Source organism: Amphiprion ocellaris, chromosome 14, assembly GCF_022539595.1.
Source record: "Amphiprion ocellaris isolate individual 3 ecotype Okinawa chromosome 14, ASM2253959v1, whole genome shotgun sequence".
In the NCBI taxonomy this organism is placed as follows: Eukaryota; Metazoa; Chordata; class Actinopteri; family Pomacentridae; genus Amphiprion; species Amphiprion ocellaris.
Genome location: NC_072779.1, coordinates 15,197,853 through 15,214,049, shown reverse-complemented (window position 1 = coordinate 15,214,049; position 16,197 = coordinate 15,197,853). Strand labels below are relative to the sequence as shown.

Sequence of the window (16,197 nt, the reverse complement as noted above, 5' to 3'; positions counted from 1 at the left end):
CAGCTTTTTCTAGGTATTTGATCGAATAACTTTGACAAATAATTTCACCAGAGAAAGCAAACAGCTCTGAGGTAGATATATGTACTTATGAAGTATAAACTCACTCAGTGGCTTTTGCAAGAGTGACCGTGCATGTGCTTATAAAATCTGCAAAAGACAGAAATGACATATTTAGTAAAAGTTGTTTACAGAGTCAAAAAGAACATCTGACCCTTCATGCCCTTTCAATAGGTTGGCTCATTTTATTGATTAAATTGGTCAAATTATATAATCTACTAAACTACTTAGATAAATATATAAGTGTGATTGTAGTTTAGGATGCAAAAAATTACTATTAGAGTAACAAAAATGATAAGTCACAGGACAAAGTGCCGATCAGTTAAATCAAGATCAAGATCAGGTAAAAATCCTGCATATGGTAAAAGTACCTAAGTAGATCATATGCAAAATATTAAAATAAAATTTGTGGTTTAGTCCCTCTGACAGATATATATAACATCAACAGATGTTGCTATGATATATAACGCCATTAGATGTAAGTTATTAGTAATGAAACATCAGTGTGCTGCAGGTGGCGCTGGTTTGAACTACTTTATATACAGTTTTATAAAATATAAACAGGGACAGCAGATACATCTGATGGGTTATCAGATGATTAAAAGGAGAAGAAAGAAGAAAAAAATAAGCTCTGATACATAAATTTGTTTCAGTTCTTGGTCTGTTTCTCTAATTTTTGATTTCTGGTGAATAATATGAAGATTTATTGAAATGAAAACAGGTGTAAAGATTAGAGTGAAAATTAGAGTTTGGTTGAGCTGTGAAAACTCAAAGACATTTGAAATATGACTCAACTGCACACGGATTTTTTTAAGACGTCAGAGGGAGAAAAAAAAAGCTGAAAACCACTGGTTCAGTCTTCAATGATGTGTAGTCTTTAGCTTGTTATATTATCATTATTATGTATAATCTTCATCTTTAAAGTAACTAAAGGTGTCAGATAAATATGGTGTGGCAGAAAGTGTAGTATTTCTCTCTGAAATACAGTGCAGCTAAGGTGTAAAGTAACATTAAGTGACTCGCCATCACTAGTACTGACACCCTCCTGTCAGTATTGTCAGTGTTGTAGCCTCTGCACTAGGCCAAGCTGGGTTAGGGTTTTTTTTTTTTTCTGCTCAGCTGGCACGGCTGTGTGTCTGACCTTGCTTTGGAGTGATTTCTGTCAGCACCGTTAGCCAGGTTGCTAAGAGGCTTGCAGGCAGCAGATCAGTTTAGCACAGCCTCACCTGACTAATCTGATTAGTTCACAAGGCTGCGATCGATGTGCAAGATAGGACCAACAAATACAAATGTATCTTCACACTGTCATGTGTGAGACATCACCTTCATGCTCATTGATCTTGGGATCTCTGTAGCTGCATGATGCATTTGTGAGCATCTTTGTCTTTAATCATCTTCTTAAGGGAGGAGTCTGTCTTCTCCTGGAGGCTTAAATTCCAGCTGTAGCACTGCAGTGACCTGTACATACTGCCAGGTCAAAAGAGCAACAGCAGGCTTTCAGTGGCTTACCACAGATAACTGACAGATATTTTCAGCCCAGTTCCCCTGCTCACATACTTTGTTTGGCTTTATTAGCATTACTGCCACATGTAAGGTTGACCCTTGAACTGAGGACTGCTAGATTTCACAGAATTCGCAGGGAGGTGAAGCCTTGGATAACGCGAGGAAAGCTGATTACTAAGTTAGTAGTAAAGATAGCCTGACTCAACATATAAATCTTACGAAAGCTATAATTTATCATAATCAGTTTATGTTTATAACACAAGTTCTGGTTATTGAAGAAAAGCGATTGGCTGGATGATGGTATAAAACAGCCATTTTATCAGTGTGTGTGGACATTTTAACTGTGCCACATTTCAGTTGGCACCCTCAACACATGTAAAGTGACTAAGGTCAAAGAGCATGGGTAAAGGTCGTAGCTGGATTTAAATCACAGCAGGGTGCCATGAGGCTGCAGACCCTTTATCACCACACCAGCCTCGAGTTGAAAGTGATTTCACGATTAAATGCACATGCAGTAAAGAGCATAAACATAAGTAGTTTCTCATGACTATAATAAAGGCATTTGATTTTAAATAACAGTGAGATTTGGTAGCAGGATGAGCAATGCTGAAAAAAGCACTTTCATAAGGACATCTGTTGAAAATTAAGCTATCTATCATTTAAAGGCAATTTTCATGGATTTTCATGAATGGTTTTGAAGAGTCCCTGTTCTGGCTCTTAATGTTGATATGTCAGTTTACAGATGGTTCTCTGACACAAATGTCCTTGTAGTGCTTAAGGTTTAAAGTATTATAAAAATCTTCCCATGTGTAATCATTTCAAGGTTGCATCAGCACCTTTAACACACTGTGTTAAGGATACTTTCACCTTCTTTTTTTCATCTCCTCCAGCCCTCCCCCACACATGCTCGTTCCACGCTCATTTGGATTAAAAGCTAAAGAAGGTTGAGAAGTCCATCCCACTCTTCTCTTTCTTTTACATATTAGCTGTCCCCACCTCTCTGCCAATCTATTTTTTACCAATCCAAACTCTGGATCAGGGCTGCGCATCTCCTCACGCACCGTTCTGTTGCTCTGTGGTTTGGGGTGGGCCCCAGTCCAAAACAGGGACAGCAAGAACTGAAGCACCACCAACCGGCTGGAAATGTGGAGGTTTTTCAGCAATTTCTTTTGGGAACTCGGTTGCAAAAGGACCTAATTTGATATTTTTTCTTCTTTCTTTCCTTTTCTTTTTTTTTACTTCACATGACGTTTGGATTACCTATGATATTTTTTCACAATAAAAGACCAAGGATAACCATTCCTGCTGTGTACTTTAGCATTCTTAATCCACCTGGAGTCTGAATGATGCTTTTCAACGACAGGCTCCAACCCTGACATGGCTCCTGTGTAGAGAAGCTGCTCCAGGTCAGAACTGTTTCTTATCAAATTTTATTCCACTGAATTGTCTTATCACTTCTGGGTAACATAAATGTAGTTTTGTTGATGTGATCAATTCATCATTCATTGTAGAACTGTTCGGAACTACTGCTGTTAAGGTGGGGCTGTGGGGACATCAAGGATCATCTAATGTTTTATGTATTTGTTACAGACTGCAAAATTATTAATCCAACCTTGAAATTTAAAGAGAGTTTTGGTCAATGAACATAATTTGACCCATTTATTATTTTCAGTAGCATATTAGAACAGGACTAGAACATTTGTCAGTGCTCCTCTTAACCTATTAGCCACTAATAAGCCAGTGTCAGTATTAGCCACTTTAGGATTGCTGCTGACTTGCTGCTGACTTGCTGCTGACTTGCTCCATTTTAGCTTGAGGACAAGGAAAGAAACTAGACTTTGTGGTATTTTATATTGTTAAAATGTCATTTTTAAAACACTGAAATTGACGGGCAGTTTACATTTCAATTTTAACCTGTAACAGGCCCCATTTAACTTGGCAAATATCACAGCTTTTCCAAAGATATTCTTGGAAAATTACTCATGTTTAATAGTAACAAAGAATACTAGCTTTTTTGGCGGTCAATTTTAGCAATGCTCTTTATTGATCCCTTAACCTCTAGGCAAATGCAGACACATGAGGTCAAAATTAACAACTTTATGCTCTATGGATAAAAGACACTGTGTTAAAAACGATAAATCTCCCTATCTTTATGATCAGGCCAAATTGTGATTTGAACAACACTGCCTAATCAACTTTGTAAACTAGGAAGTGAATAACAGCCTTATAACAATGAGTCAGTGACATCAATTTTACTTGCTCTGAAATGCTCAGCTGCAGCCATCTTTGACACAGCGGAAAAGAACCACAACAACGGTGCATCCATCTTAGACATAGCAGTGCTAGTTGGCGTCTTCAGTGATTGTGCCAGGCTTTGAAACCTACAAATAATGGCACCGGTGGGATTTTTGTAACAGATATATCCTGTACCTAGTATTCTAGTGTGGAAGGGGTGTGAAATTGTATTTATAAACCAATATTTTTAAACATTTAGGCTCAATTTCCTCATACATGACTCAACTGTCAGACTTTTTTTTTTTTTTTGCAGTAGTTGTGGTTAACGTTTCCCTTACCACTAGCAGGTGTTCAGGCTTTTTGCTCTCCTGTCAGTGGTAATACTTTGGACATGGGCAGCCATTGAAAAAAAATGTACATCTGAATACAGAGTTAGAAACAAGTATTTGCGTTTTTTCACCTGTTAAAAACATGATTTTAACAATAGATTTTCAAACTATAATATACTGTGAATTTCCAGACTTTCCAAACTCATGAAAAATAATCACATCATAATAGAGGAAATTAGTAAAGTGTAATTGGTTTTGGGGTTCCTTAAGCTTCAGCAAGTGTCTGCATTCAAGTTCAAATTTCAAGAATAATCAAGCTCAACTGTCTTTTCTGAAAGATCGTAAAACACTAATGTGAGGTTCATCAAACTATCTTTTGCACTAGACAAAAACAATCTTTTAATCTTGAGATAGTTTTAGCCACTGATACAAATTTAGATGCCTGAGAGGTGACAGCAAGGTTAAAAACTTGAATCGCCCAGAAAAGCATGGCAGAGAAGAGCTCAAGAGATTGACTTTAGCAGGGAAAAGAGATACCAAGACCAAATGCAGACATCAAGGCCAGATTTAGCTCCACGTTACCTGGCATTTGATCTAAACTCCATGGCCCTGGCAGAGCTAATCAGCTTGCCAGTAAAAGGAACATCACAGGGACCCTGGGCAGAGTGTCCTGAGCAAGACAGATGGATGCTGATAACATTCAACATCACATTCTGTTAAACAAAACAGCTCAGTGGGATGTAAGCTGAGTTCAGTGTGAAGTGAGTTGAGGTCACTGATCATGTCTGTGTCCTGGAGAGTCAATATGCCCTGACATGTCACAGTAGACAAAGTATCACAGATCCCAGGAGGCAAACACAGATCACATTAAATGTCTTGCTATGAATTTTCTAACTCTTTCCATCTTATTTTGTTTTTCCTGGAGGCAGTGATGGCTATGGGTCGTCTCGTCAACAGTCCAGCTTTGGACTAGAGGCCTACAAAGTGCCAAGGGAGACAGTCCCAGTAACAAAGACACTATCACTCTCACACCAACAACCATAAACTCTCCACTCGCCTTCTGTGCCTGAAGCATCAGAACAGCTGTGTGAGGACATGGAAAGCAACAGAGATCTTCGTTGTTTGCACAACCTCTCCTACCACCCACGATGGCAGCACAACACGATAAAAGTGAAGAGAAAAAGACATATACGGACAAACAGCTCCAGTGGGTTTAGTCAGTTTGATTCAACGTCAATATCGTTATCATCAGAGTCATTATCATCAAAACCACAGTTGCCATCAACCCCCATACAGCACACCAGGAGATGGAGGGGGAACTGGATTCTTCTGTCCTTTTTCATGATCTCATTTCTCCCCTGTCAAGCCTGGGCAACTACTTTTACGATGGCCCTGGTTGGACCCTGGACATGTGACCTCTTATACTCCAAAGCCCTCCCTGACCTGGCAGCCCGTCTCGCCATCGCCCGCATAAACAAGGACCCCTACCTCAACAAAGGCTACTGGTATGACTACACGCTGATCAATGAAGACTGCAAGTCATCCCGTGCCCTTGCTCGCTTTGCTGGGTTAGATGGTTATGGTGCTGCTTTCCTGGGTCCAGCCAACCCAGGCTACTGCTCTTCAGCTGCTCTGTATGCAAAAGAGTGGGATGCTGGGATTCTCTCCTGGGCCTGCCTAAAACCCAGCATGAACAAAGATGAGATGTATCCAACCTTCTTGAGACCGCTGCCACTGTCCTCCCATGTACTTTTTAGTGTGTTGCGGTACTTTCGGTGGGCACATGTGGCCATTATTTCGCAGAAGCAGGATGTGTGGGAAGCCACAGGACAGGAGCTGGCCTCTTCACTAAGGGCCCTTGGCCTGCCTGTCACCCCTGTGGTCACAATGGAGGACAACAAGGACGGGCCTCGCAAAGCCCTGACAAAAGTGCGGGAAGCAGACCGTGTCAGAGGTGAGTTGTGAAAAACGGTCAACAAAATTGAGAAACCTCCACATGATTCATGCAAATAAACAGTTTTTAACCTTTTCTACAGTGGTCATCATGTGCATGCCGTCTGTCCTGATTGGTGGCCAAGCCCAGTACCAACTTCTGACAACAGCCTTGGATATGCGTATGATCGACCGTGGCTACGTGTTCATTCCCTACGACACCCTTCTGTACGCACTGCCCTATAAAGATGCCCCATATTATATGTTAGGTAATGACACCAAGCTGCGAAAAGCCTTTGACGGCGTTCTCACGATCACTATGGACTCAGGAGAACGTAATTTCTATGAGGCCTTCAAAGATGGTCAGAATAGCTATGAAATACGCAGCAGCACTCCACCAGAGCAGGTGAGACCCTTTGTTTCATTAGGAGATAATAGGAAACAAGTGTTGAAGTAGAGAAAAAAACTAAGACATTTACACAACTGCGCTGCTGTTTCTTCTATTAGGTTTCTCCATTCTTTGGCACCATCTACAACATGATGTACTACACAGCAATGGCTACTGAACAGGCCCGCAAAAATGGAGGCCGTTGGGTGACTGGTCAGATCCTGCGTGAAAGTAATGGTGACTTCGAATTTCAAGGATTCAATCAACCCGTGAGATCTGGCAGACATGGTGAAGGCATGCAGGCTGCCTATGTAGTCCTGGACTACAGTGGAATAGGCACCACTCTCTACTCCACACATGCTCTCCATTCATCTCATACAGATGGCAAGACGGGGAACTTGAAATATCTTGGCCGCTCTATCCATTTTGCAGGCAGCACTCCTTACACAGACTCAGGTTGCTGGTTTAGCCCATACTTTGCCTGCTCTGGAGGTGAGCGTCATCACAGGAGTTATATCTATCTATAGCTGGTCTACATTGCTGAGTTCACTGGATTCAAACTTTCTATGTGTTTTTCTTTTCTTCTCCCAGGCCTAGATTCAGCCACTCTCTTCTTTATTATGCTGTTGTTCATTTCACTTCTTGGATGTGGAATATACATATTTCTTCGTCTCAAGTAAGTCGAAGTAGGATATGAAAAGAACTATACCTCATTCATTGGCACTGTGTGGTTTCTAGAACATATCCTGATTGTTGCTGATCTTGTCTCTGTACAGGAGAGGAGGCAGGGTTGGCTTCAGCTTTGGTGGAGGTGGCGGTGGATCATCAAAGGTAGTCCTGACTCTCGATGACCTCGTCTTCATCAACACTCAAGTCAGCAAACGGGTCAGTTCTGAGCTCAACCAATACTGACAGTATTTAACTGTGGTTGGATACTATTCTTTCTTTGTGCATGCAGTACATAATAAGTATGTGATGTGTGAAAGCTACTTATTTGCACATTGTTTCCTCTAAGCTGATCTGTCCATTTTGAACTCTCTGTGTGAGCAGAAGCTAAATGATGACAGCATCATGAAGAGCCAGCTGGATATGAAGACCCCTCACCACTCTGTGTCAGGTCGTAGCTACTTAGCTTCCACACCAGACAGCTCCAATGTTGCAGTGTTTGAGGTGAGGACATTCTGACATGACACGTTCAAATAAATTTTTACCAAGCTGGAGCTCTTGGTTTTTGGTTTGACTGTGTTGTTTTGTCTACATCAGGGTGACTGGGTTTGGTTGAAGAAATGTCCCGCTGGAGCTGTATCAGGTGTCAATAGCAGCACTGAGTTTGTCTTTACCAAGGTAAATGAATGAAACACACATTCGTTCTTCAATTTATCTATTTAGTCCTGACCAATAGAACATTAATCCTTACTACAATAACTACATTTCCATTTTAACCAAATAGATTTGGTCATAAGTAATTGAAAATAAAACAAAAGTACTGACTGGTCACAAAAATGACTCAAGCACAGTGATTAACATTCATGTTTGTATTATCTTCATCTCAGCTCAGAGACATGAGACACGAGAACCTCAATCTGTTCCTGGGGCTATTCTTCGACTCGGGCATCTTTGGCATTGTGACCGAGCACTGCACCAGAGGCAGCTTGGAGGATTTGCTCAGCAATGAAGATGTTCGCCTTGACTGGATGTTCAAGTCTTCTCTGTTAATGGATCTGATCCGGGTAAGACATAAAAAAAAAACCTACTCATGCTTTATTTCTCAGATCACAGTGTTTTGCATCACTCAGACATTTTTCGCAATCTGTCATCAGGGAATGAAGTACCTGCATAATCGTGGAATCATCCACGGACGACTCAAATCCCGCAACTGTGTGGTTGATGGGCGCTTTGTGCTGAAGGTGACAGATTATGGATTCAATGAGATCTTGATTGCCCAAAGCATTGACAGTGATGAGGAAAAGCCAGAAGGTGAGTCAGTGTGCATTCTGGAACTTAACATATTGAGAGTTTGTTTGTGCCTGTTTATTTTTTATTAAGTTCGCAACTTTTTTCTTAAAAAGATCTGCTTTGGACGGCTCCTGAGTTGCTGAGAAGCTCTAGTCTGAGGAGGAGGGGCACGTTCTGTGGGGATGTCTACAGTTTCGCCATCGTCGTGCAGGAGGTCATTTCTCGTTCTGCACCTTTCTGCATGCTGGACATGCCTACCAAGGGTGAGTAACTGCTCCAGTACAGCTGCTTTTTATTAGCAGTGACATTCACAGAAAGGTGGCAAAATTTGCTGCACAAAATCTGTCTGTTACTGCATTTTTGTGCATGTCTAACATTGGTGTCCGCACTATTGTGTTGTTTGTGCTTACAGAGATCATCAACAAGGTCAGAGAGCCTCCTCCTTTGTGTCGGCCTACTGTGTCTGTGGACGAGGCCCCGCTGGAAGTGATACAGGTTATGAAGCAGGCCTGGAGTGAAGAGCCGGAGAAAAGGCCAACCTTCGAGGAGCTGTTCAAACAGGTAAAAGCTTAACAAACACGTGCTCATATTTTGTTCTGCAGAAAGGTGTACATTCCTGATGCCTCCTTTTTTGTGTGATAGTTCAAGAGCATCACTAAGGGAAAGAAGACCAACATCATTGACTCTATGCTGCGGATGTTGGAGCAGTACTCATCTAACTTGGAGGATCTGATCAGAGAGAGGACTGAGGAGCTGGAGGTGGAGAGACAGAAGACTGACAATCTGGTAGCGCAGATGTTGCCCAAGTGAGTGTCCAGAAATTTTAATTGACACATGAAAGACACAATAAAACTGCAGTATCATTTCCTAAGTCATAAACCTGGGAGTCTGTAAATCATCAACACAATTACAATAAAATGGGACGGTTAAATGTGTTACTTTTCACTGGCTTAGAGAGGTCAAAGGTCAGGGAGCCTTAATGAACCCTCTGATGGTTCATTGCTCAGTTCACCGACTTGCTGCTCCCTCCCACATAACAGTGGTTTGAGGAGTTCTGCAGCAATTAAACTGTTGAGATGATCTCTGTTTTGCAACTTGCAGAGAAAGTGTTGTGTGATTGTAGCTATCAAAGCACATTTCTTGTGTTTTCTTTTCCGTCTTTCTTCCTTTAGTCATTTGTCCAACTTGTGCACCTAACGTGATGGTATTTTTGTCTCCTTTAGCAAGTGTGGGAACATTTGGAGTAACATCCAGTGACGTGGATGCGATCAGACAGTCGAACTTGCCTAAAGCAAACACTAACATTAAAATTCTCTTTAGTTTTTGCTTGCCTATACCAATTATTCTCTGCTTTTTCACACATTTGCAAATGTAAAGTGATGTTTAACCTCAAATCTAGGACCAGAATTAATCAACAGTGTTTTCTGTTATTGCATTGTATTGCATCAGAGTAATGAGTCACGGTCTATTTCTACTAGTATGCTATCTTAAAAGGACTTTTTCGTAAGGCATCCTAATTTATGTTAATTGTACTCAGCTATGTCCTTCATGTCACTGAAATCAATTTAGGAATGTCTCATTAGAATCATTATTTGAGGTCAAATAAAAGTGACTGTAGTCATTTGAAATAACTCATCTGCCATAGAGAAGTGACTCTCCTGTAGTAAACTGTTAACTGCAGATTGAGAGGACAGTCTTATCATGCAGTTCAAACATCACATAGCATCTCCGTCATGTTGTCAGAGATGCCATTTTGCCTGGTTTGGAGTAATCAGCAGTAAGAGTTTGGGAGAAAACTATGAAATAGTCTCATTTATGGTAACAGAGAGGGACAATATGTCTTTTAAGGTCATTGAAAGTGTTACATGCGTTACTTTGAGCAGATCTTGTGAGAGAATCAGCACCTCTTATCATATTCTCTTTTTAGGACTGTGGCCCAGGCGCTGAAGACTGGCAAGCCTGTCAAACCGGAGCATTTCAGCGAGGTCACGCTGTATTTCAGTGACATTGTGGGTTTCACCACCATCTCAGCTCTCAGCGAGCCCATCGAAGTGGTCGACTTACTCAATGATCTCTACACGCTTTTTGATGCCATTATCGGGCTGCATGATGTCTACAAGGTGAGGGCTGGAGGATGTTGTGTCTGTTTACCTAAATTATAATCAGTATCAATGGATGATTATGTTTATTCTATAGTTCATGTGTTGTACTTTATCTGTTTTTTAAAAGACCAAAGTCTTTAAATATTTTTGCATTTTTTATATAGAATTACAGATGGAGTCGATCCATTGTAGGGACTTTAAATCAGCTTCTGTTTATTTTTAACAATGAATGAATGCAAAAGAAAAAGAAAAAATGTGTTTTATAAAGTATTGTATTTGATATTATTATCATTGTATACAATGATTTTAGATAAAGTCATCAACAAGCATCCAGTAAAAAAACCAAAAACAAAACAGACTTAACTCTACCTTTATTCTGACAATAATTGTAAAAATAATGAGGGATCAATAAAGTTTATCTGATCTCATCATAAAAGATTTTTGAAACTAAAACAAAAATGCAAAACTAATATATATATATATATATATATATATATATATATATATATATATATATATATATATATATATATATATATATATATATATATGGTGTATATAATTTTTGAAAGAAAAAACTTGTAAAAGAAACTAAAAACATTTTTCACACAAAAACATTGTTTCTGATGTTGCGGTTGAATCTGATGTCATTCTATGTCCACTTTTGATTAAAGAATTCCTTTATCGATTTTTTTTACTTTGCAGTGTTAATCTTCTGTAAATTATGTTGAACTACTGAGAGAATGCTGTATGACTGTATCTGTGTGTGTGTATTCATCTCTTAATTGTTATGGTCCTCAGGTGGAAACTATTGGAGATGCCTACATGGTGGCCTCAGGTGTCCCCACCAGGAATGGTAACCGTCATGCTGCTGAAATGGCCAACATGTCTCTTGACATCCTCCACTGCATCGGTACCTTCAAGATGAGACACATGCCTGAGCTAAAAGTCAGGATCCGTATTGGCCTGCACTCTGGTGAGTAATATGTTCATCCTTCCTGTGCTGTGATAAACCCCGATCAACGTGCTGCAACATCTTGAGGCAGCATATGGACAACTCTTTAGGATAAGTGATTACTTTAAAAGTCGAACACAGGTGTAGTGAGGAATATGGCGTGAAATAAACCTAAACACCATTTCAGAGTCAGTTAAAGTTAATTAGCTGCAGAGGAATAAGAATACTGGAGTACAAGCTGCTAAGGCAAGGAGGTATTTTTACCTCCTTTATCCTCGTCTGGAACTTATTCCTGGACCAGTGAAACATTATCCACTTACAGTGCTGTCATCCAATTAACACACTGCATACTCTGGATTTCTAACCCTGTTCTATGAATTTCTTTATGTGCAAAGAATTGGTAGGGCATTGTGTGATTGCATTCTGTTTGCAGGTCCAGTCGTAGCAGGTGTAGTTGGCCTTACGATGCCTCGGTACTGTCTCTTTGGAGACACTGTCAACACAGCATCTCGAATGGAGTCCACAGGGTTGTGTGAGTGTCTCATTTATCATTATATGAGCTAGACAGATGCCTTCTTCCTTTTATAATGTTTTTGAAATTGTAATTGTGGGTGGGATGTCAGGTGTGTGGCAGTTCGTGCTGCTTGAGGCCAAATAGGGCTTTAAGACAGCAGTCCTTACTAATCCTTTAAGACTATCAACAGAATTAGAGGTCAATTTGAAGTTTCAGAATAAATGCTGTCAAAGACCAAGTTTGCCTCGGTTAACCTCTGAATGCTATACACATTAAGTGTAAACTTGAGCACTGACTGTTCAGTACATTTACTTAAACTTAAAATAAACATTTTATTTTACTTACATTTTACCGAGATCCTTGAAGATAATACTGTAATAAATCAAATATTCTCTGGTAAAACTGAATGTTTCACTGTAAAATACTATATCTAAAACGAAAAAATATGCTCTTCAGCATGACAAATTGTATTTTTACTCATAAGATAAGAGCAGTCTGGGGCAATCTGCTGCCACCAAGTGGCTTAATATCGAAATGGCAGTTTGACTTTTGGTCTTTCCATACAGATCATTTAAAGGTCCCATATTGTGCCCCTTTTAAGGAACTTAATCAAAATCTCACATGTCCCCAACATGTGCCTTTCAGTTTTTCAGCTCAAAATACTGCTCAGATGGTTCATTTCATAGTAACTGTGTAACTCCTGGTTTTAGGGTTGTTTTGCGCTGAAACCAATGAACTGCTGCTGTTCCCGCCCCCATGCTGTCTCTGGCTGTCAATCACAGTATGAGCTGGCTGTCTATTGGTTAGTTAAGTGTTACAGAGCGCCTGGTCAAATTCTTAGGGGCTTGTAAAGCTGGGAGGTGAACTAGCTGTGAGGGACTTGAGGAATGTCACAAGTAAATGTTTTCCTATCTGAACAGGTTGAGTCTTACATTTCCAAGTTTAGAATGACCATAAAACACAATAAAATGGATTCTCCAGATATTCCCCAAAATGTGGGAAATTTCCTTTAGCCTAATACAGATTCTAGGTGTACACCTGATATCAAAGCAATTTCTTTGTACCAAAGAAGGGTTTCTTTTGTATTTGCACAGCTTACAGAATCCACGTCAACCAAAGCACAGTGGATGTCCTGAACAGCTTGAAGCTGGGATACAAAATTGATGTCAGAGGCATGACGGAGTTAAAGGTAAATATAACAAAACATGACTGAAGACACACAAATGTCCACTGACCCTGTACCATCAGCAAATGAATTCTAACAATTAATTATTTGTAGGGAAAAGGTGTTGAGAACACTTATTGGTTGGTGGGGAGGGAGGATTTCAACAAACCTCTACCAATTCCTCCAGACACCACAGGGTAAGAGAATGTTTTGGTCGACACACGCATGAATCTAATTTACTTGATTTAGTTTTTGCATTACATTCAGACTGTTTGAATTCAGATCATTGCAGTATCACTTAATGTAATCAAATGACTTATTTGATTGAATGGTTTGTTGTATTCTTCTTTGTCTCGGTTATGGTACATAAAATGGTGTATTTTCGCTTACAGTGGAAGCAATCATGGTATCGGTTTAGATGAAATACCTCCTGACAGACGACAGAAGTTCCTGGATCGACAGAAGAGGATGAACTAGTCTGTGGTTTGTCACAGATGTCCAAGAGCTGAAAAGTGGTATTTTACACACAGATAAACGTGTACTATACTTTGTGCTCCACTTAAAATAAGATCAAGAACAGTAGGCAGGAATTCACACTTTTTGCATTCATCACTCTCACTTCTACACAAAAAAATTTCTATGTGGATGTTATAATTTTCCTCAGTCATAGTTCTAGCACATCTGTGCCACAACAAACCCAACAGCAGGCAACTTGTCTGTACTGCACTTGTTCTCCAGCTGCATTTTATACAAAAGGTAGATAAATACAGCATCATACGCAAACCAAAGTTGAGTTTCAGGTCCAAAATGTGTTGGTTTAGAGGACAGCGATCGCCTAACAGAGGATCATTGTGGATGTTTCTACAAAAACCACATGTAATGCTGGTGTGCTTCATGTACTGTATCTATTTGTACTGAACTTTGTGCTTTGTAGACATATTGCAGAACTTTTGTCGTGAGCACCCCAAATGGTGGAAGCTATTACTGCTCGACTATTCATCTCAGTTATAATACAGCCAATGCTGGACTCACTTCAGAAGCATTAACCTTTCACAACAACACCGAAATAATGCATCAGTACATTTCTTCATCAGTATTTTCAGCTGGAAAACACTGAATAGGTCAATCAGAACTGAGAACTCACCTCTGACTTTGCTTTCAAGCCATATTATCCGAAAAATGTTCAAAAATATGTTCAACAAAGCATCTGGTCTGTTTATTTAATATTTGATTTCTTTATTAATCTAGATTTTGAAAAGAAATGCAATTTCTTTTGGACCACTGGGTCTTTTAACATTTTATTCCATTACTGTGATAAGCCTGTTAAAGTTGATTTGACTGATAGGTCTGTTTCATTGTAATTTATCATTTAAGCTTATCTAAATACAAGAATAGCCTCTAAGGTTTAGTTTATGTGACTTGTTCCAAATGTGATTATGAAAATACAGACTTAACTAGGGGCCAAAACATCTGCAAAGCTGGAAATAGTCAATAAAATTGCAACGTTTAATGACAAATATTTCTTGCAAAATATGTCACGCTGCCGACTCTTATGTGCATCCACAGTATGCTTCTCTCCCTAATGATGTTATGATACTACATACAGTATATATTGTTTTTAATGATGTGTGTATTGTTTATCATGTCATGCTGACATTTTCTGCCACGACCTAGAAGATGTAAGCCACATGCAAATGAGACCCAAACCACTGCCGACTAACAACAAAGCAGCTCCACTATAGTTTCACTGACAGTGCATGTAGCCTATTATTGAAACATGCTGCATGCATGGCTGAATGTCCTGCGTGTTCAACAGGGTCTTACCAGGACGGCAATAGAAAGACCTTATTTAATGCAGTATGTCTGCTCTGCACTGATGCACAGAATGTTTGAGTCAATTGACTGAAATGATCATCTCCAACAATATGCTTCGGCAGATTAAGCCTTTTCATGTGTATCGCCATCTTCTAGAGGAAAATGTCTGTTTATGTCTCAGTTTTCCAGCCATTATCTTCTGTTTGGGCTCTCCTGGGCTCAGCGGCTATCTCTGAGGGTCCACTGAGAACAACTGTTCACCTCCCATGCCCTCCACCCACAGGGGATCCTAGTGATTTTACAGAACATAGCAAAGGAAGTATACATAAAAAGGGGTGGACGGAGTTTTCTGAGTCACTCCTCTTTGGCTTGGGGATGTGTATATACTGTAAATGTGTACATTGTTAGTTTGTCTTTGTGTCCTGCAGGGTTTTTTTTTTTTTTTTTAGTGTTTTTCTGCTTGGGTTCTCTAAAAACCTGACACAGAAGGAGATATCAACAAAACACAAGGGTTTAATCACAGTGCATTCAAAATGCAAGCAGCCACATTGTTTCCTCACTCTCAGTCGGCTTGCTAATTGACTGCCACAGCACTGATATTGAAGCAACAATAGGCAGACAATGTCAGGGTGTGCAGATTTTACACTGAAAACACTTTTCAGGCTACAGACATTTTCCTTTCCTTGTCAGCTCTCTGCTGACCACTTCTAACCTACGCTGACTTGTTGCAGTAGCTCAGTGTATAAACAGAACAAACTGGACATCTGATGTCTTGATTATCAGGTTGCTAGTGGTGTCGCCTCTCACACCATTAAGTGTTTAGCAGCAGCACTGGCTTTTCAAGCACAATTAAACCCCTGATGAAGAGGACATGCGGGGTCCTGAATCAAGACGGGGAGAGTGAGCTGAATGTTCCTTTCACTGACAGTATCTAAAGAACAAAATGAATATTTCTGTTGTATCGGTAGGAGCCTCTTTTCCTAGATTTTTAATCAATTGCCAAATAGAACTTATCAAACCTGAATGGATTGCATTGTTCATTTTGAACGTGATCTCAATGTGTTTCTGTAAATAAATTATGGTTTTAGTGAAGACTGTGTTTTCTTATGTGTGTTTTGCTGGCTACCATTGAGTCTACATGCGTTAAGGCGTTTCCTTAAATGACAAAACACTGCATTATTCGAAACAAGCCATAAATCATAAGTTCAATCAAGGCCAATAATCATACTGTAAATGACAGGGACGG

General features: G+C 39.8%; 1 protein-coding gene across 1 annotated transcript; it reads left to right on the top strand.

Annotated features, from left to right (window-relative positions):
• The first annotated feature begins 2,569 nt into the window (after positions 1 to 2,569).
• Positions 2,570 to 16,043, top strand: gucy2d (guanylate cyclase 2D, retinal). Its single transcript, XM_023298937.3, has 19 exons — positions 2,570 to 2,966; positions 5,054 to 6,078; positions 6,161 to 6,462; positions 6,564 to 6,936; positions 7,036 to 7,120; positions 7,221 to 7,329; positions 7,495 to 7,614; positions 7,708 to 7,788; positions 7,998 to 8,174; positions 8,265 to 8,421; positions 8,514 to 8,663; positions 8,813 to 8,961; positions 9,043 to 9,206; positions 10,328 to 10,520; positions 11,304 to 11,478; positions 11,891 to 11,989; positions 13,066 to 13,160; positions 13,251 to 13,333; positions 13,529 to 16,043. Exons 2-19 carry the CDS (start codon positions 5,220 to 5,222, stop codon positions 13,611 to 13,613), a joined length of 3,456 nt encoding a protein of 1,151 aa, XP_023154705.2. The 5' UTR covers positions 2,570 to 2,966; positions 5,054 to 5,219; the 3' UTR covers positions 13,614 to 16,043.
• The last annotated feature ends 154 nt before the right edge of the window (positions 16,044 to 16,197 follow it).